This window comes from Schistocerca americana, chromosome 4 (assembly GCF_021461395.2).
Source record: "Schistocerca americana isolate TAMUIC-IGC-003095 chromosome 4, iqSchAmer2.1, whole genome shotgun sequence".
Lineage (NCBI taxonomy): Eukaryota > Metazoa > Arthropoda > Insecta > Orthoptera > Acrididae > Schistocerca > Schistocerca americana.
This window is the reverse complement of record NC_060122.1, coordinates 233772900-233792509: the sequence shown is the minus strand read 5'-3', so window position 1 is coordinate 233792509 and position 19610 is coordinate 233772900. Positions and strand designations below refer to the sequence as shown.

General features: G+C 44.0%; 1 protein-coding gene across 1 annotated transcript in view; it reads left to right on the top strand.

Moving 5' to 3' along the window:
* LOC124613370 (chondroitin sulfate proteoglycan 4) overlaps window positions 1–19610 on the top strand; it is a 553335-nt gene that overhangs the window by 41042 nt on the left and 492683 nt on the right. The window contains exons 4-5 of the mRNA XM_047142070.1: window positions 5677–5982; window positions 16945–17239. Coding sequence (XP_046998026.1) covers window positions 5677–5982; window positions 16945–17239 — 601 coding nt within the window. The remainder of the gene's footprint in view (window positions 1–5676; window positions 5983–16944; window positions 17240–19610) is intronic.

Sequence of the window (19610 nt, the reverse complement as noted above, 5' to 3'; positions counted from 1 at the left end):
AAGACCACAGAAGCGAGGAACCTTTGCTTAGAAATTGAGTGACTAATTTTCAGTTATTTGACTCTCATCTGCTGCAGTTCTAACGACAGTTTATGGGGAATGACTGGTTGGTCAGGCTGTCACTACCAGAAATCGTTGGCTCACTCAGGTAATAGCTGTTCGTCATCAACCATATAATGTGTGCTTGGTAAACTGTTCTGTCAAGTGTGACAATCGTTACTGTGTTTGAAAGCAGCAGGGTAGTCCGTGTACGCACTTCACGTGTTGGCTTAACGGCCAATGTTTCGATGCTGTCATTTACGCGTTTTCGTCACGTTGATAACATGAACAGTATTCCACAAATGCAGCAAGAAGCTTTTTGTAATGCAAATTCAGTAACTTTTCATACAACGGTGTATTCGTACAGTCATGAACTTATTAACTTAGTTCTTTATAGAAGCCGAAATATACGACTCTAACACGAATATGGTAAGTTATTATGGCAAAATAGACTTGCACCATAAGCAATACGTGAGTGGTCCAACGTCTTCCCATGTGAGTCGGCAGGTAGAAGTATCTACGCTCAGTTACAGGAAGTAACAAATGCAAAATCTCACAAGATGATAGTGACGAATTTTTTAATGGAAAAGTATGACGAAAACAAAAGAAAGATCTTCAATGGCAAACATCGAGTATAATACCACAAATGACACGTTAACAGAATTTACTGAGAATCTCTGGCTTGTCCTTAACATTTTTCTATTAAATAAAACAAACGGGCTTGACAGCTGCTAAATAGTGGCAAAATTTAAATTGATCAAGTTACACCAAATGTGCAGCCCTGTACCATTTTAAATGCAATTGGACCAACACGCCATTAAGCAGGTGGTCTTAATTTTTTGGCTCTTAAGTGTATTTCATTGCCCAATCGTACCCTGGTATTCGGTCTTTTGCTTCTAATATATCTTTGGCGTATGGCGCCTTTCTCATTGCTGAAGATATTAACTTTGTCCATTCAGCTTTCTCAATTTCTAAGTTCAGCAAGACGATAGAGTTCTTTTTACATCTCCGCACTACTTTGATCATTGATTGTCCGTCCAGAATCCAAAGTCTGTGCTTAGCAATGTGGCCACTAGCAAAATTGTTAAATGCTGCCACACTGCCTATTTTTAAGCCTGGCACTTTTATTCCCGCTCTGCAAACTTCATTGCTTTGCTGTCTCTCTGTCATTCATTTTAGACAAGAGTGGCTATAAGCTGCGAATAAGAACCAATTTATCGTACATTACAAATCATTTTTCTTATTATGGAGATGTGGTTGGTTCCTCACTATAAGAGGTCGTACCTCAAAGTACTAGCTGCGTTGGTGACAAGCCGAGTTCAGAATAACATGACACGAACTCGAAATTACACTCGCGTATATTCTGAAAATATTTAGAGGAAAATACGAAGGCGTGCTGAAAAGTAATGCCTCTGAATCTTTTATGTCAAAACTCTTAAAGATGTCCCAGTTTTAAAAATGTTATTAACATCCTAAATATCTGTTCTCTACATATTTGCAGGTCTCTGTGACTGGAGGGCTACGAATTGTAGCATGTAACATGGCGGTGTATAACCTAACTGTGTCGGTATGTGAGAAGCAGCGTGCTGTAACCGAGTTTCGAATTCAAAGAGTTCGCTGCCATGATTGCAACAAGACGAAACCTTCGGTTCGCTTTCACTGCCCGTTCTCCATACAGTCCCCTCTTCACCCCATCCAATTTTCATCTGTTTCCAAGACTTAAGGAGCACGTTCGAGGACTGCACTTTCATAGTAACGAAGCAGTGGAAGCAAAGATGAGGTTGTGGTTTCGTAAAGAAATTGAAACAGTCTATAGTGACGGTATCAACAATATTGTCCCTCGTTGGGAGAAAATATGTGTCTGTTGGCAGGGCGAGTATACCGAGAGACAATTATACAATGAAGAATAAAGATTTAGGAAATTACCAATGTTTGTCTCATTGAAAAAGGTCTAAGAATTTTTACATAACAAATTCGGAGATATTATATTTCAACAAGCCCTGGTATTTAGTGTTTTTCTGCTTGTCTGAGTTCCCATGGTTCACTTTGGTGCCGGTCGCGTTGGTCTAGCGGTTCTAGGCGCGCAGTCCGGAACCGCGCGACTGCTATGGTCGCAGGTTCAAATCCTGCCTCGGGCATGGATGTGTGTGATGTCCTTAGGTTAGTTAGGTTTAAGTAGTTCTAAGTTCTAAGGGACTGATGACCACAAATGTTCAGTCCCATAGTGCTCAGAGCCATTTGAACCATTTTTTTCACTTTGGTACGGCACACTCAAGCTGTCTTTATGACTTCTTCTGTGGGGTGTCGAAAGGATGTGGAACGCTGTTAGCGGCTGACGTTATGAAATTTTCACAGTAGAGGGGAAATAACAGTGCCTGTGTCATTAAGAAGTACGAAGCAATTATCCTTCAAGCATGCATGCATGTCCGTAGAAACAGGCACTGCAGCGACCACAGCCGTCAAGAAATTCCGGAAATGTATTCGCAGTAGCAAATATGAACCACTAGCGACTCTAATTTGGAATTACGACAGCGAAAATTCGTGGTAGACATGTACTCAAACATGGATTTCCCTCTGTAGGCGAGCAGTCGCCTTGAACGCTTCGGGTATCCGTGTACGAATCACAGCCAATCTTCCCATCCAGGAAGTACATATTTGATGAGAGTGGGCAGCCTGGCATTGGCGAATAAATACGAAATAGCAGTGGCTGCGTTGTTAGGAAGTACGATGCAACTTTACTTCGAATACGCAAGCATGGCCGAAGGAACAGGCACTTCAGTGAGTATAACCGTCAAGAAACAAAGCAAATGTATTTTCAGTTGCGATTATGAACGCCCATCAACTGTGTATTGAAATGGCGACAGTGACAATTTGTGACAGACTGGGTCTTGAACCCGAATTTCCCACTTAACGCGAGCGTTCGCATTCGGTTATCCCTGCACGAATTACGGCCAGGCGCGAACTTCCATGCACGCATATCTGAAGGAATATTTCATTGTACTTCTTAATAACATAGGCTCTGCTTTTTATTATTTATTCTCCAATACCAAGCCCTAGCTCTAAATAAATATGACGTTCCTGGACAGAAATATACGTAACGTACGAGTGGAGGTTGTGACATATGGACTACGTTAGGACGTGGTTCGCGCACGGATAGCAGAAGTGATTAAGGCTACCGCTCGCATAAAGCGGCAAATACGGGTTTTGGTCCCTGGTCCAGCACGAATTTTCTCTGTCGTCATTCCAATATACAACATGATAATAGCGATATGCTTATAAACAGATGGCGATCGTATCGCGTACAGGAGGTATAAAACTATAAATGGGCAGTGCAGTGTTGGACCGCCATTTGTACTCGGTTGATTTTTGTAAAAAGCTTTCCGAAGTGATTACGGCGGCGCAACTTGAATTAATACACCTTGAACGCGGAATTGTAATTCGGGCTAGACGCACTGGAAAATCCATTTCGGAAATCTTTAGAGAATTCAGTAGTACGAGATGCACAGTGTCGGGAGTGCGCCTAGAATACCAAATTTCAGACAACGCAGTGGCCGACGGCCTTTATTTAACGACCGCGAGATGCGGCGTTTGGGTAGAGTTGTCAGACCTAAAAGACAATCGATACTGAGTGAAACAACCGCAGAAATCAATATGGGACCTACAACGAACGTATCCGTTTGGACAGTGCGGCGAAATTTTGTGTTTATGGGTTATGTAAGAAGACGGTTGAGGCGAATGCCTTCGGTAGCAGCACATCGCCTGCAGCGGCTCTCTTGTCTGGTGACCATATCGGTTGAACCCTAGACGACTTTAAAACCGTGGCCTGGTGGGATGAGTCCTGAAGTCAGGTGGTAAGAGCTGATGGTACGGTTCGAGGATGGCGCAAGCGCCACGAAACCATGGACACAGGTTGCTACGAAACCATGGACACAGGTTGTCAACAAGCCAGAGTGCAATATGGTGGTGGCTCCGCAATGGTGTGAGCTAAATTTATATGATCATTGACTGGAAAGGTCGGGTTAAGATATTTGGAGACCATTTGCAGCCATTCCTGAACTTTATGTTACCAAACAACAGCTGAATATTAATCAATGACAATGCGCCTAGTCACAGGGCCAGAATTGCTCGCGATTGGTTTGAAAAGCATTCTGGACCACTAGAAGGGACACTATACAGGGTGTTACAAAAAGGTACGGCCAGACTTTCAGGAAACATTCCCCACACACAAATAAAGAAAAGATGTTATGTGGACATGTGTCCGGAAATGCTTAATTTCCATGTTAGAGCTCATTTTGGTTTCGTCAGTATGTTCCTCCACCTACGCTCAATGGAGCACGTTATCATGATTTCATACGGGATACTCTACCTGTGCTGCTAGAACATGCCCCTTTACAGGTACGACACAGCATGTGGTTCATGCACGCTGGAGCTCCTGCACGTTCCAGTCGAAGTGTTAGTACGCTTCTCAACAACAGATTCGGTGACCGATGGATTGGTAGAGGCGGACCAATTCCATGGCCTCCACGCTCTCCTGACCTCAACCCTCTTGACTTTCATTTATGGGGACATTTGAAAACTCTTGTCTACGCAACCCCGGTACCAAATGTAGAGACTCTTCGTGCTCGCATTGTGGCCGGCTGTGATACAATACGCCATTCTCCAGGACTGCATTAGCGCATCAGGGATTTAATGCGACGGAGGGTGGATGCATGTATCCTCGCTAACGGAGGACATTTTGAACATTTCCTGTAACAAAGTGTTTGAAGTCACGCTGGTACGTTCTGTTGCTGTGTGTTTCCATTCCATGATTAATGTGATTTGAAGAGAAGCATTAAAATGAGCTCTAACATGGAAAGTAAGCGTTTCCGGACACATGTCCACATAACATATTTTCTTTCTTTGTGTGTGAGGAATGTTTCCTGAGAGTTTGGTCGTACCTTTTTGTAACACCCTGCAGAGAGGTCAGTTGGTACCAAAACCCTTTAAGGGGACACTTCCTCAATTATGGACGGCTGTAGAGGCACCATGGCTCAATATTTCTGCAGGACACTTCCAACGGCTTGTTGGGTCCATGCCATGTCGAGTAGCTGCACTACGCCGGCCAAAAGAAGGTCCAACATGGTACCAGGAGGTAACCCATGACTTTTAACACCTCAGTTTTCAGCCAATGGTGATTCATATTTGCAATCGTCGATAAATTTCTTGCATTTCGTAGTATACTTCATTTGGCGAGGGATGCTCTTTTTGGATGTTCTTGTCTGTTCCTTATATCCTTCCTGATTTGTGGGTTATGCATTATTTTGGTCCTCAAGCATCAGAATTTCTTCACTTCGTCTGTCCTTAATTGAGATGACAAGTTTGTCGTTAAGTCTTGTTGAGAACCAGCAGAAATGGTATTAGAATCGGGCATTATTTGCATAAATTATCCAGCGCCTTCTTCCCCTGTGTGAAGATCTTAATCCTGTTGCTCCCTGTGGCTCCTCGTTTGCGCTCAGTGAGTAATGGCTGCCGAGTGCGGCCCGCCGCCACTGATTACAGGCCCCCTCGGCTGGCGGTAACGAGTCGCCGCGGGTGTAGAGGCGGCGGAGGCGGAGGCGGGCAGACCTGTTGAGCCGCCTGCGGGCGCCGCCTTTGCAGGGAGAAGCTGCCGGGGCGCTTCTTCGAGCTGAACGTGCACTTCGGGCTGTTCGTGGGCAGCCAGGGCGACTTCTCGGAGCTGTTCCTGGGCCACCTGGAGAACCTGCGCGGCTGCCTGGCCGACGTGCGCTACAACGGCGTCGACGTGCTGCGGCGCGCGCGCGAGAGGCACGGCCACGTCGACGTGCACGGCGTCACCTGGACCTGCGCGCCCGAGTTCGACGCCGCCAGCGACCGCGACATCAGCTTCGTCGAGAACGACGCCTTCCTAGCGCTGCCCAACCTCATCTCGCGCACCGGCGTCAGGTAAGGGCTGCGCAACGGATCACCTCGAAAAGTATAAAACCGGGATCTGGTTGCAATAATTACACGTCTGTACTTTGATAAAAAATATCTTATTCAAAGTAATCTCCATTGCTATTTGTACATTTCTCCCAGCTCTCTGGCAAGCTACACTACTGACCATTAAAATTGCTACACCAAGAAGAAATGCAAGTGATAAACGGATATTCATTGGACAAATATATTATACTAGAACTGACATGTGATTACATTTCCACGCAATTTGAGTGCATAGATCCTGAAAAATCAGTACCCAGAACAACCACCTCTGGCCGTAATAACGGCCGTGATACGCCTGGGCATTGAGTCAAACAGAGCTTGGATGGCGTGTACAGGTACAGCTGCCCATGCAGCCTCAACACGATACCACAATTCGTCAAGAGTAGTGACTGGCGTACTGTGACGAGCCATTGACCAGACGTTTTCAGTTGGTGAGAGATCTGCAGAATGTGCTGGCCAGGGCAGCAGTCGAACATATTCTGTATCCTAAAATGCCCGTACAGGACCTCCAACATGCGGTTGTGCATTATCCTGCTGAAATGTAGGGTTTCGCCGGGATCGAATGAAGGATAGCCACGGGTCGTAACACATCTGAAATGTAACGTCCACTGTTCAAAGTGTCGTCAATGCGAACAAGAGGTGACCGACACGTGTAACCAGTAGCACCCCATACCATCACGCCGGGTGATACGCCAGTGTGGCGATGACGAATACACGCTTCCAATGTGCGTTCACTGCGATGTCGCCAAACACGGATGCGACCATCATGATGCTGTAAACATTCGTGCATCCAGGTTCGTCGTTGAGTACACAATCGCAGGGGCTCCTGTCTGTGATGCCGCGCACAAGGGTAATGTAGCCATGGTCTCCGAGCCGATAGTCCATGCTGCTGCAAACGTCGTCGAACTGTTCTTGCAGATGGTTGTTGTCTTGCAAACGTCCCCATCTGTTGACTCAGGGATTGAGACGTGGCTGCATGATCCGTTACAGCCATGCCTGTCATCTCGACTGCTAGTGATAGAAGGCCGTTGGGATCCAACACAGCGTTCCGTATTACCCTCCTGAACCCAACGATTCCATATTCTGTTAACAGTAATTGGATCTCGACCAACTCGAGCAGCAATGTCGCGATACGATATACCGCATCGCGATAGGCTACAATCCGACCTTTATCAAAGTCGGAAACGTGATGGTAAGCATTTCTCCTCCTTACACCAGGCATCACAACAACGTTTCACTAGGCAACGCCGGTCAACTGCTGTTTGTGTATGAGAAATCGGTTGGAAACTTTCGTGATGTCAGCACATTGTAGGTGTCGCCAACGGCGCCAACCTTGTGTGAATGCTCAGAAAAGCTAATCATATCACAGCTTCTTCCCGTCGGTTAAATTTTGCGTCTGTAGCACGTCATCTTCGTGTTTTAGCTATTTTAATGGCCAGTAGTGTATGAATGCCGCGCCATAAAAACAGTTCTTCTTTTGAAGCGAAGCAGCCAAAGAGTCATTTTCGTACATTTTCATACGAACTGAGACGTTGTTCAGCGAGAGCGTGTTCCGTGTGATGCAATTAGACGATAATTGGACGGCACCAAGTCTGGAGAACTGGCCGCATGCCCTAGTATTTCCCAATTGAACGCATCGATCGTTTCCCTGACCCGTTTTGCTGTGTGTGATGGGGCGTTGTCATGGAGCAATATGCCTCTGTGTTGCCTGTTTCCATATTCCGGTAGTTTTTCACGTAATGCTAGATTTAAATCGATCACTTGCTGTTGGTAGCGATCAGTGTTAACGGTTTCACTGGGTTTTAGCAGCTCTTCTGATCCCACCAAACACAGAGTATTGTGTTCTTTCCAAAGCGATTTGATCTCGCAGTGGATGTCGATGGTTTGCCGGGATTCACCCATGATTTACGACGCTTAGGATTGTCATAATACATCCATTTTTCATCACCTGTCACTATTCGATGGAGAAACGACTTTGTTTTGTATTTGGCGAGCAGCATTTCACAAGTGGTCTTTCGATTTGCTTGCAGTTCATGCGGAACCCATCTTCTCACTTTCTGCACCTTTCCCGTAGCTTCCGAGCGAAGAAAAATGGCTTTCTGCGTAACATTCAATTCTTCCCCGAGTTCCTGTTGAGTCTGAGTTTCGTCTTCATCCACTAAGGTCTGCAATTCGTTATCTTCGAACTTTTTCCGTGGTTTCCCGCGCTCGTCATTTCTCACGTCAAAATCGCCACTTCTGAGTTTTTTTGAACCACTCGAACCACTATGTTATCCCAAGAGCATGATCGCGGAAAGCTTCGACAAGAAAATTCGATGCGATCCTGCAGCAGTTTTCTTCAAATGATAACAGAAAACCTCTGCTGTCCGCAAATCTTAGTTCGTAGGCACAAAAGGCGACGTGTTTACGGGTTTGTAACAGATACCGATATATGGATCTTGGGTTGTGTGTGTTGACATTCGTCGTCACCGTTACAGGAAGCAGATGGCGCTGCAGACGCGGTTTCACGGACCCTACACTGACGGCCAGCACCATCTACAGGGTAATTCCGGTTTCATATTTCTACATCTGGTATTCACGGTAACATCGGTGGAGTAACGAAACGAGGATACTTCTAATTTCTCATACGAAAATAGTTAAAAGCTGACACATAAAAATAAAAAAAGACGTACGACGAAGGAAATACAGAACGGCATCTGACTCTGACAAAAGAATGAAGTCAGAAACACAAGATAGTACCATGAATTTCTACAAAGTGAATCTACTGTTTGGCAAAGATACTTCGAAACTTTGAAAGTGGCACCTATAAGTCTAACTGATTTTCTGCAATAACTCAAGACTTTCCTACTAGTAGGTACAGTAATGCTTGGCTGAATGTTATACTGAAAAAAAATAAAAATCGCATGCATCTACCAATGCGCTGACAGATGTGGAACACTTAATAGTACTGCTCAGACTAAATTCTGGTGCGGAATCGTCCTGCTATAACTACTCACCATTAATTAGCAGCCCAACACTAGCAGAAAGTTGCCTCCGTCTCTGGCTGTCTCAAGTGCGATGCTAGGATCGCACAGGGGAGAACTTTGGATCCCCGACTCGCTGCTCCAGTGGCGGCTGCATATTGCAAAGCTGTGTTCAGCACCACAAGCTGCGTCGAAATCCCTCTCGTCTGTCTCATTCCAACACCTCGCTCTTTCCTTCCCATCAAGAAAACATGACCACTAATCATTTTACAACTACCCAGTGTCTGCCTGTTTTCACGTTTTTTTATTATCGCATATACGAAAAGAGCCGCGAAATATCTGTTAATAATGCTGTGCTTTGCTTTTCTTTATCATCATTACCCTTTAGCGGAATAAAATGTATATATGGAAGTCTTATTGTTCTGTATCTGGCCTACAATTTAAGGAACGATTTCTCGTAACTGCAACTCATGCTAAGAATCAATATATCTTCCCTACTTCATAGTGATTAAAAGTTGAAATTACTTTGTTATGAGCACTGATGTTACAGTCCGTGTGATCGTTCAAAAACACAAGTTCGCAGTGGATTTTATTTCTCGTTAAAATGCTATTTCATACCACGACTAGCCCAAGAACATGAGACTCTCATTAAAAAATACGTTGTCACTATAAAGTTTGCCAGATCAGAACGGAGCACAGCAAGATTCCTATCAGATTCTGAAGGTACATTAAATTATTTGCACTGTAAATTATATCCTATCAGCAGCCCGCGTCAATCTGCAACACATCATAAAATCTGCTGATCTTCACTGCCAGTCTGGGAGCTAAAAGAAATAATATTATTTTACTATTATTTTACCGCTTCCTTGCGCTATGCTCGACTATATTGTAAGTCGTTTAAATACGCCGCGGCAGCGGCTCTTCGTTCTCCACGCAGCTCAGCACCACAGATAATATTTATATAACTGAAAAATGTCTCAACAGGATGGGATAATATGCAAGCAAGCTTAACAATAAATAATACAAGTTTTCATTTAAACAACTCTATTAAAACCTTTAAATATCTCAGTGATTACAGACCTTTGTGAATTCACACGTAATGGCGTACATTGCTTAGTCTCGACAAAAGAATGCTACACTAGCGTTCGCTACTACGACACAGGATATCTTACTCGTTCGACTCCCAGATGAAGAAGACAAAGAAATTGCTATTCGCCACGTATTATATACTAGTTACTTATTTTAATCTTTGTTCTACATTTATCGTCTGTGGCGGTTTCATTACTCGCCGACGCAGATATTCTCAAAAATAAATAATAAAAAAAAATACATAATTTTATACAATAACACAATATGATACATATAATTTTCTCGTTACTACATAATATGTTGTTTTTGTTTCTTACTAGACGTTACACTGTGACGTAATTGCTTCTTTACCAAAATATCCCATCAAGAATGTGCGCCATGTTAAAATTAAGTCCAGTGACCTCTTTATTGTCTCCTCCTCTCTAAAAAAACTTCCTTCTGTGTGATGTGACCTCCGGATATCACATGGGTTTTACCAATCGGCATTTCGCATCCAGCAGCTAGCTTCACTTCTCAGGTCCTGGGACAGTTAAAGAACTGTGCCCGAGGCTAGCTCCTTAATCTGCGACAGATTCATGTTTTTTGGAATACTGGAGACTTTTATCTGCTTGAGACACTATTCTTAATATGTGCTGTGCACCGGCCTTCTCCCATCCCACAGCGCTCTGCTCGATAGGCGAAAGTGCAAACATACCATAATACTGTTCAACAGCTGTATTCCGCCAAGAAACTGCACGACGACACAATTTCCAGCTTGACAGCACTCCTCTACCTGCAGCACGGCCCGGCTCTGTTTCCATGAACACCTGTGTCCCAGCTGCATCCCAAAGCTCGTTTTTTTCTGCTGGACCTCCACCACATGTGGATGATATTCCCAAGCTCTCTCAGAATAGCAAAGAACAAATACACCACCAGTTGAAATGTGAAAATGCTATTCAAGAAATAAGTCACCAAGAAGTCAGCACATACAGTAACTGCAGTCATGTTTAGTCTTTAAAGGCATTGTTGTTAGATCCTACTTCTGCATTGTTCTCTAGTTGAAGTAAGTATCATATTGAATGAAAAGAGACAAGCAAAATGGCTTGTCGTTTTTCATGACCAGATGTTCCTGATGATAGAATGTCGGTATGCCAACGAGGTATTCGGTTCCCTCACAACACTGAAGATAACTCTTATCTACGACTGAACTGTGTATCGGTTCCAATTCATATCCCAATAGCTTGTTAGATGCAGGTATTTGTCTGAGTTGACCGATTTCAACTGTGAGTCTCTACAGTTATCATCAAAGATTACTACGTTTTTCGTTTTGCGAAGTGAAAAGTTTTACATTTCTAGACATCTGAGACGAGTTGCCAGTCTTAGCACCATTTCTAAATCTTATTGATATCTGACTCTTTGCGCAGCTTTTTTCAGGCATTACCACATTACAGATAACTGCATCATCTGCGAAAATGTCTGAGCTTACTATTAACATTGTCTGCAAGGTCATTAATACACGGTATAAATACCATATTTGATGTAGAATCTGACAGGTATTCGACCGTGCTATGGAACTTTGTTCAATCTAAACGATTCCATTTGAGTTCAGAATACGTTCTAAAATTCTACGACGAACCGACGTCAAGGAAATGGGACGATAGTTTTGTGGGTCCCTTCTGCTGTCCTTGTTGTAGATGGATGTGACCTGCGCCTTCTTCCAACCACTAGGCACATTTTTTTGCTCGAGTAATGTACATTATGGTTAAAAGAGAGGATAAATCGCTGAAAATTTGCTGTAGGGTCTGTCAGGTATTGTTTTTGTGAGATGTTTTCGATTATATTCTGCTACGACAGTAGTTGAAGGTTTCATGCATTTCTCTCTTGACAGCCGAATATGTTTCATTCAGCATCTCGCTACGTACAGCTCTATGCTTCGTTTTGAACTTGCTACGAAATGCCTCCTATTTCTTTATGAGTTTTATTACAGTGACCATATACCATGGAGCGTCACTCCCACCATAAACCGTTCTACTAGGTACATATCTATCAAGTACGTGATCATCTTGTAATGCTACTACTCGACTAACTTACGAGAAATCATAATTTTTAACACGAATTTCAACTTTATAAACAGTGGTTGATATGATTGCTACATTTCCAGTGTACATCTTGGGCGTTACAAAATATCGGATGGTAACGTACAACTGGGATAAATTTTTGAAAACTCTAGTAAGTCTGAGATATGGCAAGCCATTTGGATTGTCTCTTCTTATTCAATATCATAATTCAGCTAGAGGATGACGAGGAGGCAGAACATAACAATAATAGCTTTGAAGAGTGATAAGACTGCAGTGACTATATATGCTAACGTCTTGGTGACTTCTTGTCTTATTTAGCTTTTTTTATATTTAACATGGTGCTGGTTCTGTTCTTAAACTTTTCGGAGAGAGCTTGCGAGACGGCACACATGTTGGACACAGGACAGGTGATGCCGGATCTGGCAGAAAATGCTGGCCTTTGTTATGTAGCTGGGACAGGTATTTACAGACAAAGAATTGGACCATGCCACAGGTAGACAGAGATGCGTTTTCAGGGTGGAAGTTGCGTCACCGGGAGGCTCTCTGATGGGTGGCATCTTTTGTTTGGCTTTATAGCATGTTTCAATTGTGGCCAGGTGAACAGAACTGCGAGATGGAAGAGAGAACTTCTATCAGCAGGAGGCCAGTATTTTGCCATGTTCAACAGATAAAAATCTCGAGCTTTTAAAAACACATGAAGAGGCTGCAGAATTAGTGGCTAGCCGTAGGCACAGCTCTTTAACTTTCCCACAATCTGGTAGGCGAGCCCTGCTGCTGTGTGCAAAATTGTCAGTTGGTAAAATTCATGTGATGTCATGAGGTCAGACCACATAGTTGGAAGTCTTTTAGAGAAGAGGGGACGACAGAGAAGTCATCGAGGTTTTTTATCATTATGCACATTTTGGATGAGATATTTTGATGAAGAAGCAATTATGCCTTTGGCAGAGAGGGAGAGAGTGCATGTTAAATTATTGGCAGTCGTGTTTTCTTGGTGGAAAGGAAAGAGCTGGCTGTTCTATCAGAATAGATAAGAACGGACTTTAGTGGGGACCTTGGCGCTGAAGACATCTCTACAGGCTGCAGTCTCTACTGGAGCTGCCCGTCGCAGGTCCAATGTTCGAGTCTGCAGAATCGCAATACTAGCGTCGCACTTCAGAGACCCAGAGACAGAGACCACATTTTGCTTGTCTCTCACTGGTAATTTATGGGAAGCAATACTAGCAATACCAACACATTGAGACAATCGCTGATCAGAATTCAGTCTCAACATTGTAATTACTTGTTCCACGTCCATCAGTGTACTGGTAGATGCATTATTATCAGCAAAGCAGTCATTGTAATCGATCAGTAGGAAAATCATGAGTTCTTTCAGAACATCAGTTGCACTTACGGGTGTTAATTTCAAACTTTTGAAGCAACTTTGCCAAACGGAAGATTCACTTTATTTTGAGCTCATGGTACTTTTTTGTATCTTTAACTTTTTATGTCATAGAGTCAGCTGCATTTCCATATTCGTTCATTCTTTGAATAAATTAATGTGTTTATTCTAATCTTTTTCTTGTTAAAACACTTTTTTTAATTTTTGAAACTAGGCAATTTCCCCTCCCTTAGGATTCACAGCTAAGGCCTTAACATTCCTTTGGTTTATTAATCTGCTTTCATGCAGTAATGTGGCCTGAATCTTACGCGTGTGCGTCTGCTTCATAATTAATTTTTTGAATCGGGTTTCAATAGACATGGGGTTTTGCTAGTATACATTTCTGCCTGGGTTTTTGCGTATTGACTAATAAAAAGATCAGTTTTTCAGTTAGATGTTATTTATTCGTTGCATTTGCACCAATTTTTGACAAAACCTTTTCCATTAAACAAGGCGTACTGACAGACGTGAACTTAGAAGGTTATTGGACTATGACTAAACAAATTCCGACAAGGCTCCACATTGGTGGGTCCTGAAACCTCCATATAAATGACGTTCTAATATTACGACATTTTTCAGAGCTGTTGTAGTCTGCATGTAGTTAAATTTTTAATAAAAAATTATGAAGTCTACTAACGGAATTTGGTTTTACATGGTAACATGTTTGTCAATTAGAAATTTGCTAAAAGTGTTTTCATATTGAGATTTTATGAAAGAGCTTTTGCAAGCAGCCAAGTTAAATAAATCTGAATTGCATTTTAATTGCATAGTAATTTAATAAATTTAACAATCTTTTAATCGGATATTTGACTAATAATTCGTACATATTTCCAAGCTGGTTGCGATGCATAGAGTTTTCTGGAATGAGCGATAAATGGTAATTTTAAATAAAATAATAGCATTATGGTGTCAAACAGCATGTTCATTAATTATATTGGAAATCTGACAAAAAATTGAAATTACAAGTTACAAAACCGGCACAGTAATTACAAACAATCCCCTAATCACTACTTATGCATCGTATAATTGGTTAGAAATGATCAAATAGTTAACTAGAATGACATGTTACAACCTGTTCCTTTATATTTGACAGAAAGTTCTTTTGTATGCCACGGTCCAGAGTTGAATGTTTCATATGTCTGTCACTTTATCTACACTGCCGGCCATCCAAAACGCAACACCAAGAACCACCAGATATCATACCCAAATTGGTATGGGATATAAGGCGTTGAACAAAGATCATATGATTGCAAATACACCCCTCTGTGAAGTGAGGAAGATGATGAAATCAGTATTGGGTGTTGCTGCTATTTCTGGCTGGAATTGGTGTTACACGCCTCGGCATTGAATGGAAGAGGCTCTGGATCTGTTGTTGTGGTACAGCAGTTCACGCTGCTTTTACAAATCGTCAAAGTTCAACAACCATAGACCAGTTGTTTACCGGGATACCGGGAGGACAGTGAGAGAACAGCAGCTACCAAGTCTGAAGGGCGAAGAAGAGGTCTTGAACATTGTGTGCCACGAATGATTGCGCATTATTCTCCTACAATGTGCCCGTCGCCAAGCTCAAAAGGTATGGGAGGACAACAGGCTCCAACACTTCAGAGATGCAGATCTGGCTGGTTAGTCGGCCGGCAAGGCGTGTTGGGCGAGGGGGGGGGGGGGGGGAGGGGGTGTAACTCTCCGGTTTGATCCACTTACTTATCCCGCTCGATCGGGATCTGATAGCAGCCCAAATAGATATTAATTAATGTGACCGTATACCTAATGGGGCTGGCAATCGGATTGGACTGCTACGGAGTTGTTACATTCCATTTTGACCTTCTCGAATGCTGCAATAATGAATGTCTGGTGCCAAGAAGAACAACAACACAGCTTCATTAATCAACGAACTATATTCTTCACAAAAACACCAAAATAAGGAGACAGCCACTGCCTTCGTCGTACAAAATTAATAACGGCTAATCTCAGCACAGGCCTCTTTGTTATTCATTATCGTCACACGCAAATTTTAATCACTGTATCCAACACTGCAATCCAACACTGCAATCCAAATATTGCCGGCGCGGTAGACGCGAAAATACAAATATCGGCACTGAAATATCACTGAATCACACTAGTAATTGTACTTGTTCACTTTCCCGTATATTTCTAACACAAAAGGGGTTAAACCGCGGCGATGGCCACCCCCTTTGTCGGTACGGCCTTGCATTACGGCCACCGGCCGCCCCACGGCCCGGCCCGCAGCCTGGGTCCCACTCTACTGTACTGACTCCACACTCGCTCTCGCTCTCGCAACCCGACACACACTATCGATTGTTTGTCCTGTCGACCTGTGCTGTCGCAAAACTTATAGTAAGGGCCTACGGTCCCCTTACAGGGGGGAGGAGTGGAAGTGGAATCCAGTAACACCCAAAACCGTAATACCGCGAACAGGAGCAGTTTCTCACCACGGTGATTCCTGACTCTAATCTACCATCTCGGCAGTGAGGGCGGAATTGGGACTCGTCGGTAAAACAATTTCTTACCTTTCCATTGGCCATATCCGTCGTTCATTGCGCCATTGCCGGCTCAAACGCCTATGGTGTTGACTCAGAAGTAAACGCAGCAATGGACGCCTTGCGGACAGTCTACACAGCTGCAAACGACGACGAATCGTATACGCGGGCACTGCTTGTTGCGCAACAGACCGAATTTTTTGTTATATGGTTCGTGATGTGGCTGAGCTATCCATCACTGCGTGGCGCTCAGTATACCGGTTATTATTTGCAGTGCAGCAACGAGGTGGGTGCAGTCTGTCTCGTCGGTCCGTCATTCTCTTCTGCAGACAGCGATTACAGATCCTCATTACAGCTGTTTGGTTCCGTCCTACACGATCACCAATTTCTCTGAAGGGTAACCGCAATCGTTATAGGCAACTATTCTTCCTCCGCCGAATTCCGAAAGGTGCAAGCTTTCTTCTACGCGGCGTTCTGAAGCTGCTTATTCAAAACAATTGCACAAAAGTACAGTTCCAGTACATCCACGCGGCCGTGTGTTCCCCCTTTATACAGCGCTTGAAATTGGCGCTACTGGCACCCATGATGTGCACCTGCACTGCAACACTAGTTATCTGCCTCTTTCTTCACCACAAACGCAAGCTGAAAATTTCACCTGATTTGGATGCTCCCTTCAGGGTGTTGAATTTTGGGTGGCGAGCAGTGTAGTCTGCCGAACACACAAATCTTTCTGATTCCTTCAGTTGTCCACTGTATTTTGGTAATCATTGTTGTAAGGCGAGACGAGAAGTGTGCCTGGATAGCTCAGGTAGTAAAAGTATTACCGGCGAAAAATAAAGTTCCCGATCAGACATACAGTTCCAGAGTGGACGAGGTGTGACGCTGGTGGCTGTGGCACGCAGGTGGCGCATGGACGTGAAGACGGCGTCGCCGCTGGGGCTGCTGGTCTACAACGCGGGGCTGACGACGCAGTCGGACTTCGTGGCCCTGGAGCTGGTGGACGGCCGGCCGCGACTGCTGCTCAACAAGGGCAACGGACCCACAGAGCTGCAGAGCGACGTCGCCGTGGCGGACGGCGCCTGGCACACGCTAGCCGTCCACTTCAATCCCACCTTCATGGAGGTCTCCGTGGATGGCGCCGTCTCCAGTCTGCGCCTCCCACCGGGCGGTAGCCGCTTCTTCGACCTCGCTGACACCGTACGTAAGCTCTCCTGTCGCACAGCTCCCTCACTGTTCAATGCTCAAAACACAGAGGCTGGGAGTGATTCGGACGACAGATTCTCTTTGGTGCGAGAACAAGAAAACTAGCTATACGAGGTGCGGCTAGAAAAAAACCGGACTGATGCTGGAAAAAACATTTATTTACAATTATTTACAATTTCATGTTATCTCCTTCAATGTACTCTCCTCCTCGGTCTCTACACCGCTCCATACGAATTTTCCACTGTTCATAGCAATGCTGCAGATCATTTTCGGTAAGTCCATAATTTACTTCCGTCGCTTTTTCTTTTACTGCTTCAACAGTCTCAAATCTAGTTCCTTTCAAAGCTGACTTGACTTTAGGGAAAAGAAAAAAGTTACAGGGCGCCAAATCAGGTGAGTAGGGTGGATGATCTAAGATGGGGATGTTGTGTTTTGCCAAAAACGTCTTCACTGACAACGCATTGTGAGCTGGGGCATTGTCTTGGTGAAGGATCCATGACTTTTTTCTCCACAAATCGTTCCGGTTTCTCCGTACTCGCTCACGTAGGGTAGCCAGGACGCTAATGTAGTAATGCTGATTCACTGTTTGTCCCTCTGGTACCCAATCAATGTGCACAATCCCTTTGATGTCAAAAAAAAACAATCATCATTGCCTTGAATTTCGATTTTGACATTCGTGCTTTTTTTTGTCGTGGAGAACCAGGAGTTTTCCAATGCATCGATTGGCGTTTAGTTTCGGGATCGTAAGTAAAAAACCACGATTCATCGCAAGTAATAACATTTTGTAAGAAGGTGGGATCACTTTCAATGTTTTCCAGGATGTCAGAACAAATCATTCTTCGGCGTTCCTTCTGTTCAATTGTGAGACACTTTGGAACCATTTTTGAACACACTTTGTTCATGTTGAAACTTTCATGAAGAATCTGCCTAACACTTTCCTTGTCAACGCCTGTTAACTCAGACACTGCTCTGATTGTTAAACGGCGATCTTGTCGAACAAGTTTACCGATTTTTTCAATGTTTGCATCAGTTTTTGCTGACAATGGTCTGCCAGTGCGAGTGTCATCACTGGTGTCTTCGCGGCCATCTTTAAATCGTTTAAACCACTCAAACACTTGTGTTCGCGATAAACAATCATCGCCGTACACTTGTTGTAACATTACAAACGTTTCACTTGCAGATTTTCCTAGTTTGAAACAAAATTTGATGTTAACACGCTGTTCTTTCTGTACACTCAACATTTTCCGACGCACAGACAAAACGTCAACTACTTAAAACAGACGCCACGGGCAGACTGTGTGCAGGAGGCAGATGAAACTCGAGCAGCAGGCGGAGCGAGAGTCACGTGACAGGCCACGCGACTTTCAGCCTTATTGCATTCGTTTTATTGTTTCACCAGTACTAGTCCGGTTTTTTTCTAGCCACACCTCGTATCTCTCAACTGATGTTAGTCCTATAAAGATCATTGTAGCCTGACAATGCAGAAACAACTACAATGGCCATCAAGACTAAAGGTTGAGTCTGGAAACATCCCCCAGGCTGTGGCTAAGACATGTCTCCGCAATATCCATTCTTGCAGGAGTGCTAGTTCTGCAAGCTTCGCAGGAGAGCTTCTATGAAGTTTGGAAAGTGGGAGACGAGGCACTGGCGGAAGTAAAGATGTGAGGACGGGTCGTGAGTCGTGCTCGGGTAGCTCAGATGGTAGAGCATTTTCCCGCGAAAGGCAAAGATCCCGAGTTCGAGTCTCGGTCCGGCACAAATCTGCTAGGAAGTTTCAAGACTACAGGGTGTTCAAAAAGTTTGTACCGGAATAAATGTCGCGAAAGTTGTCAGAGGCAGGGACGAGCTGTCCGGCATCGTAGAATCCGCGATTCAGTTCCCATTTCTTCAATGGGTGGGTAGTCATGATATACATGTTTTAAGGGTACAATCTGAACAGAAACACAGTGGCGAAGTCCGTTCAAATGGTTCAAATGGCTCTGACCTCTGTGGGATATACATCTGTGGTCATCAGTCCCCTAGAACTTATAACTACTTAAACCTAACTAAACTAAGGACATCACATACATCGATGCCCAAGGCAGGATTCGAACCTGCGATCGTAGCGCCTAGAACCACTCGGCCACAGCGGCCGGCGGCGAAGTCCGTTTCGCATTGTTTTTGATGGGTACAAAGTTAATTATAACATTTGTAATTCGTCATCAGCCATGACACGAATGACTCGCAACACCTTGTAAAGGAAATTGCACTTAACAGAATGTGTTCCACATGCTGTTCGTATAACTATAAACATTTCCGTACCCGTCAGAGAAAGCTTGCATAGTCACAGGTAGATATCTACGGATGTCAGATCAGGTGAATGTGA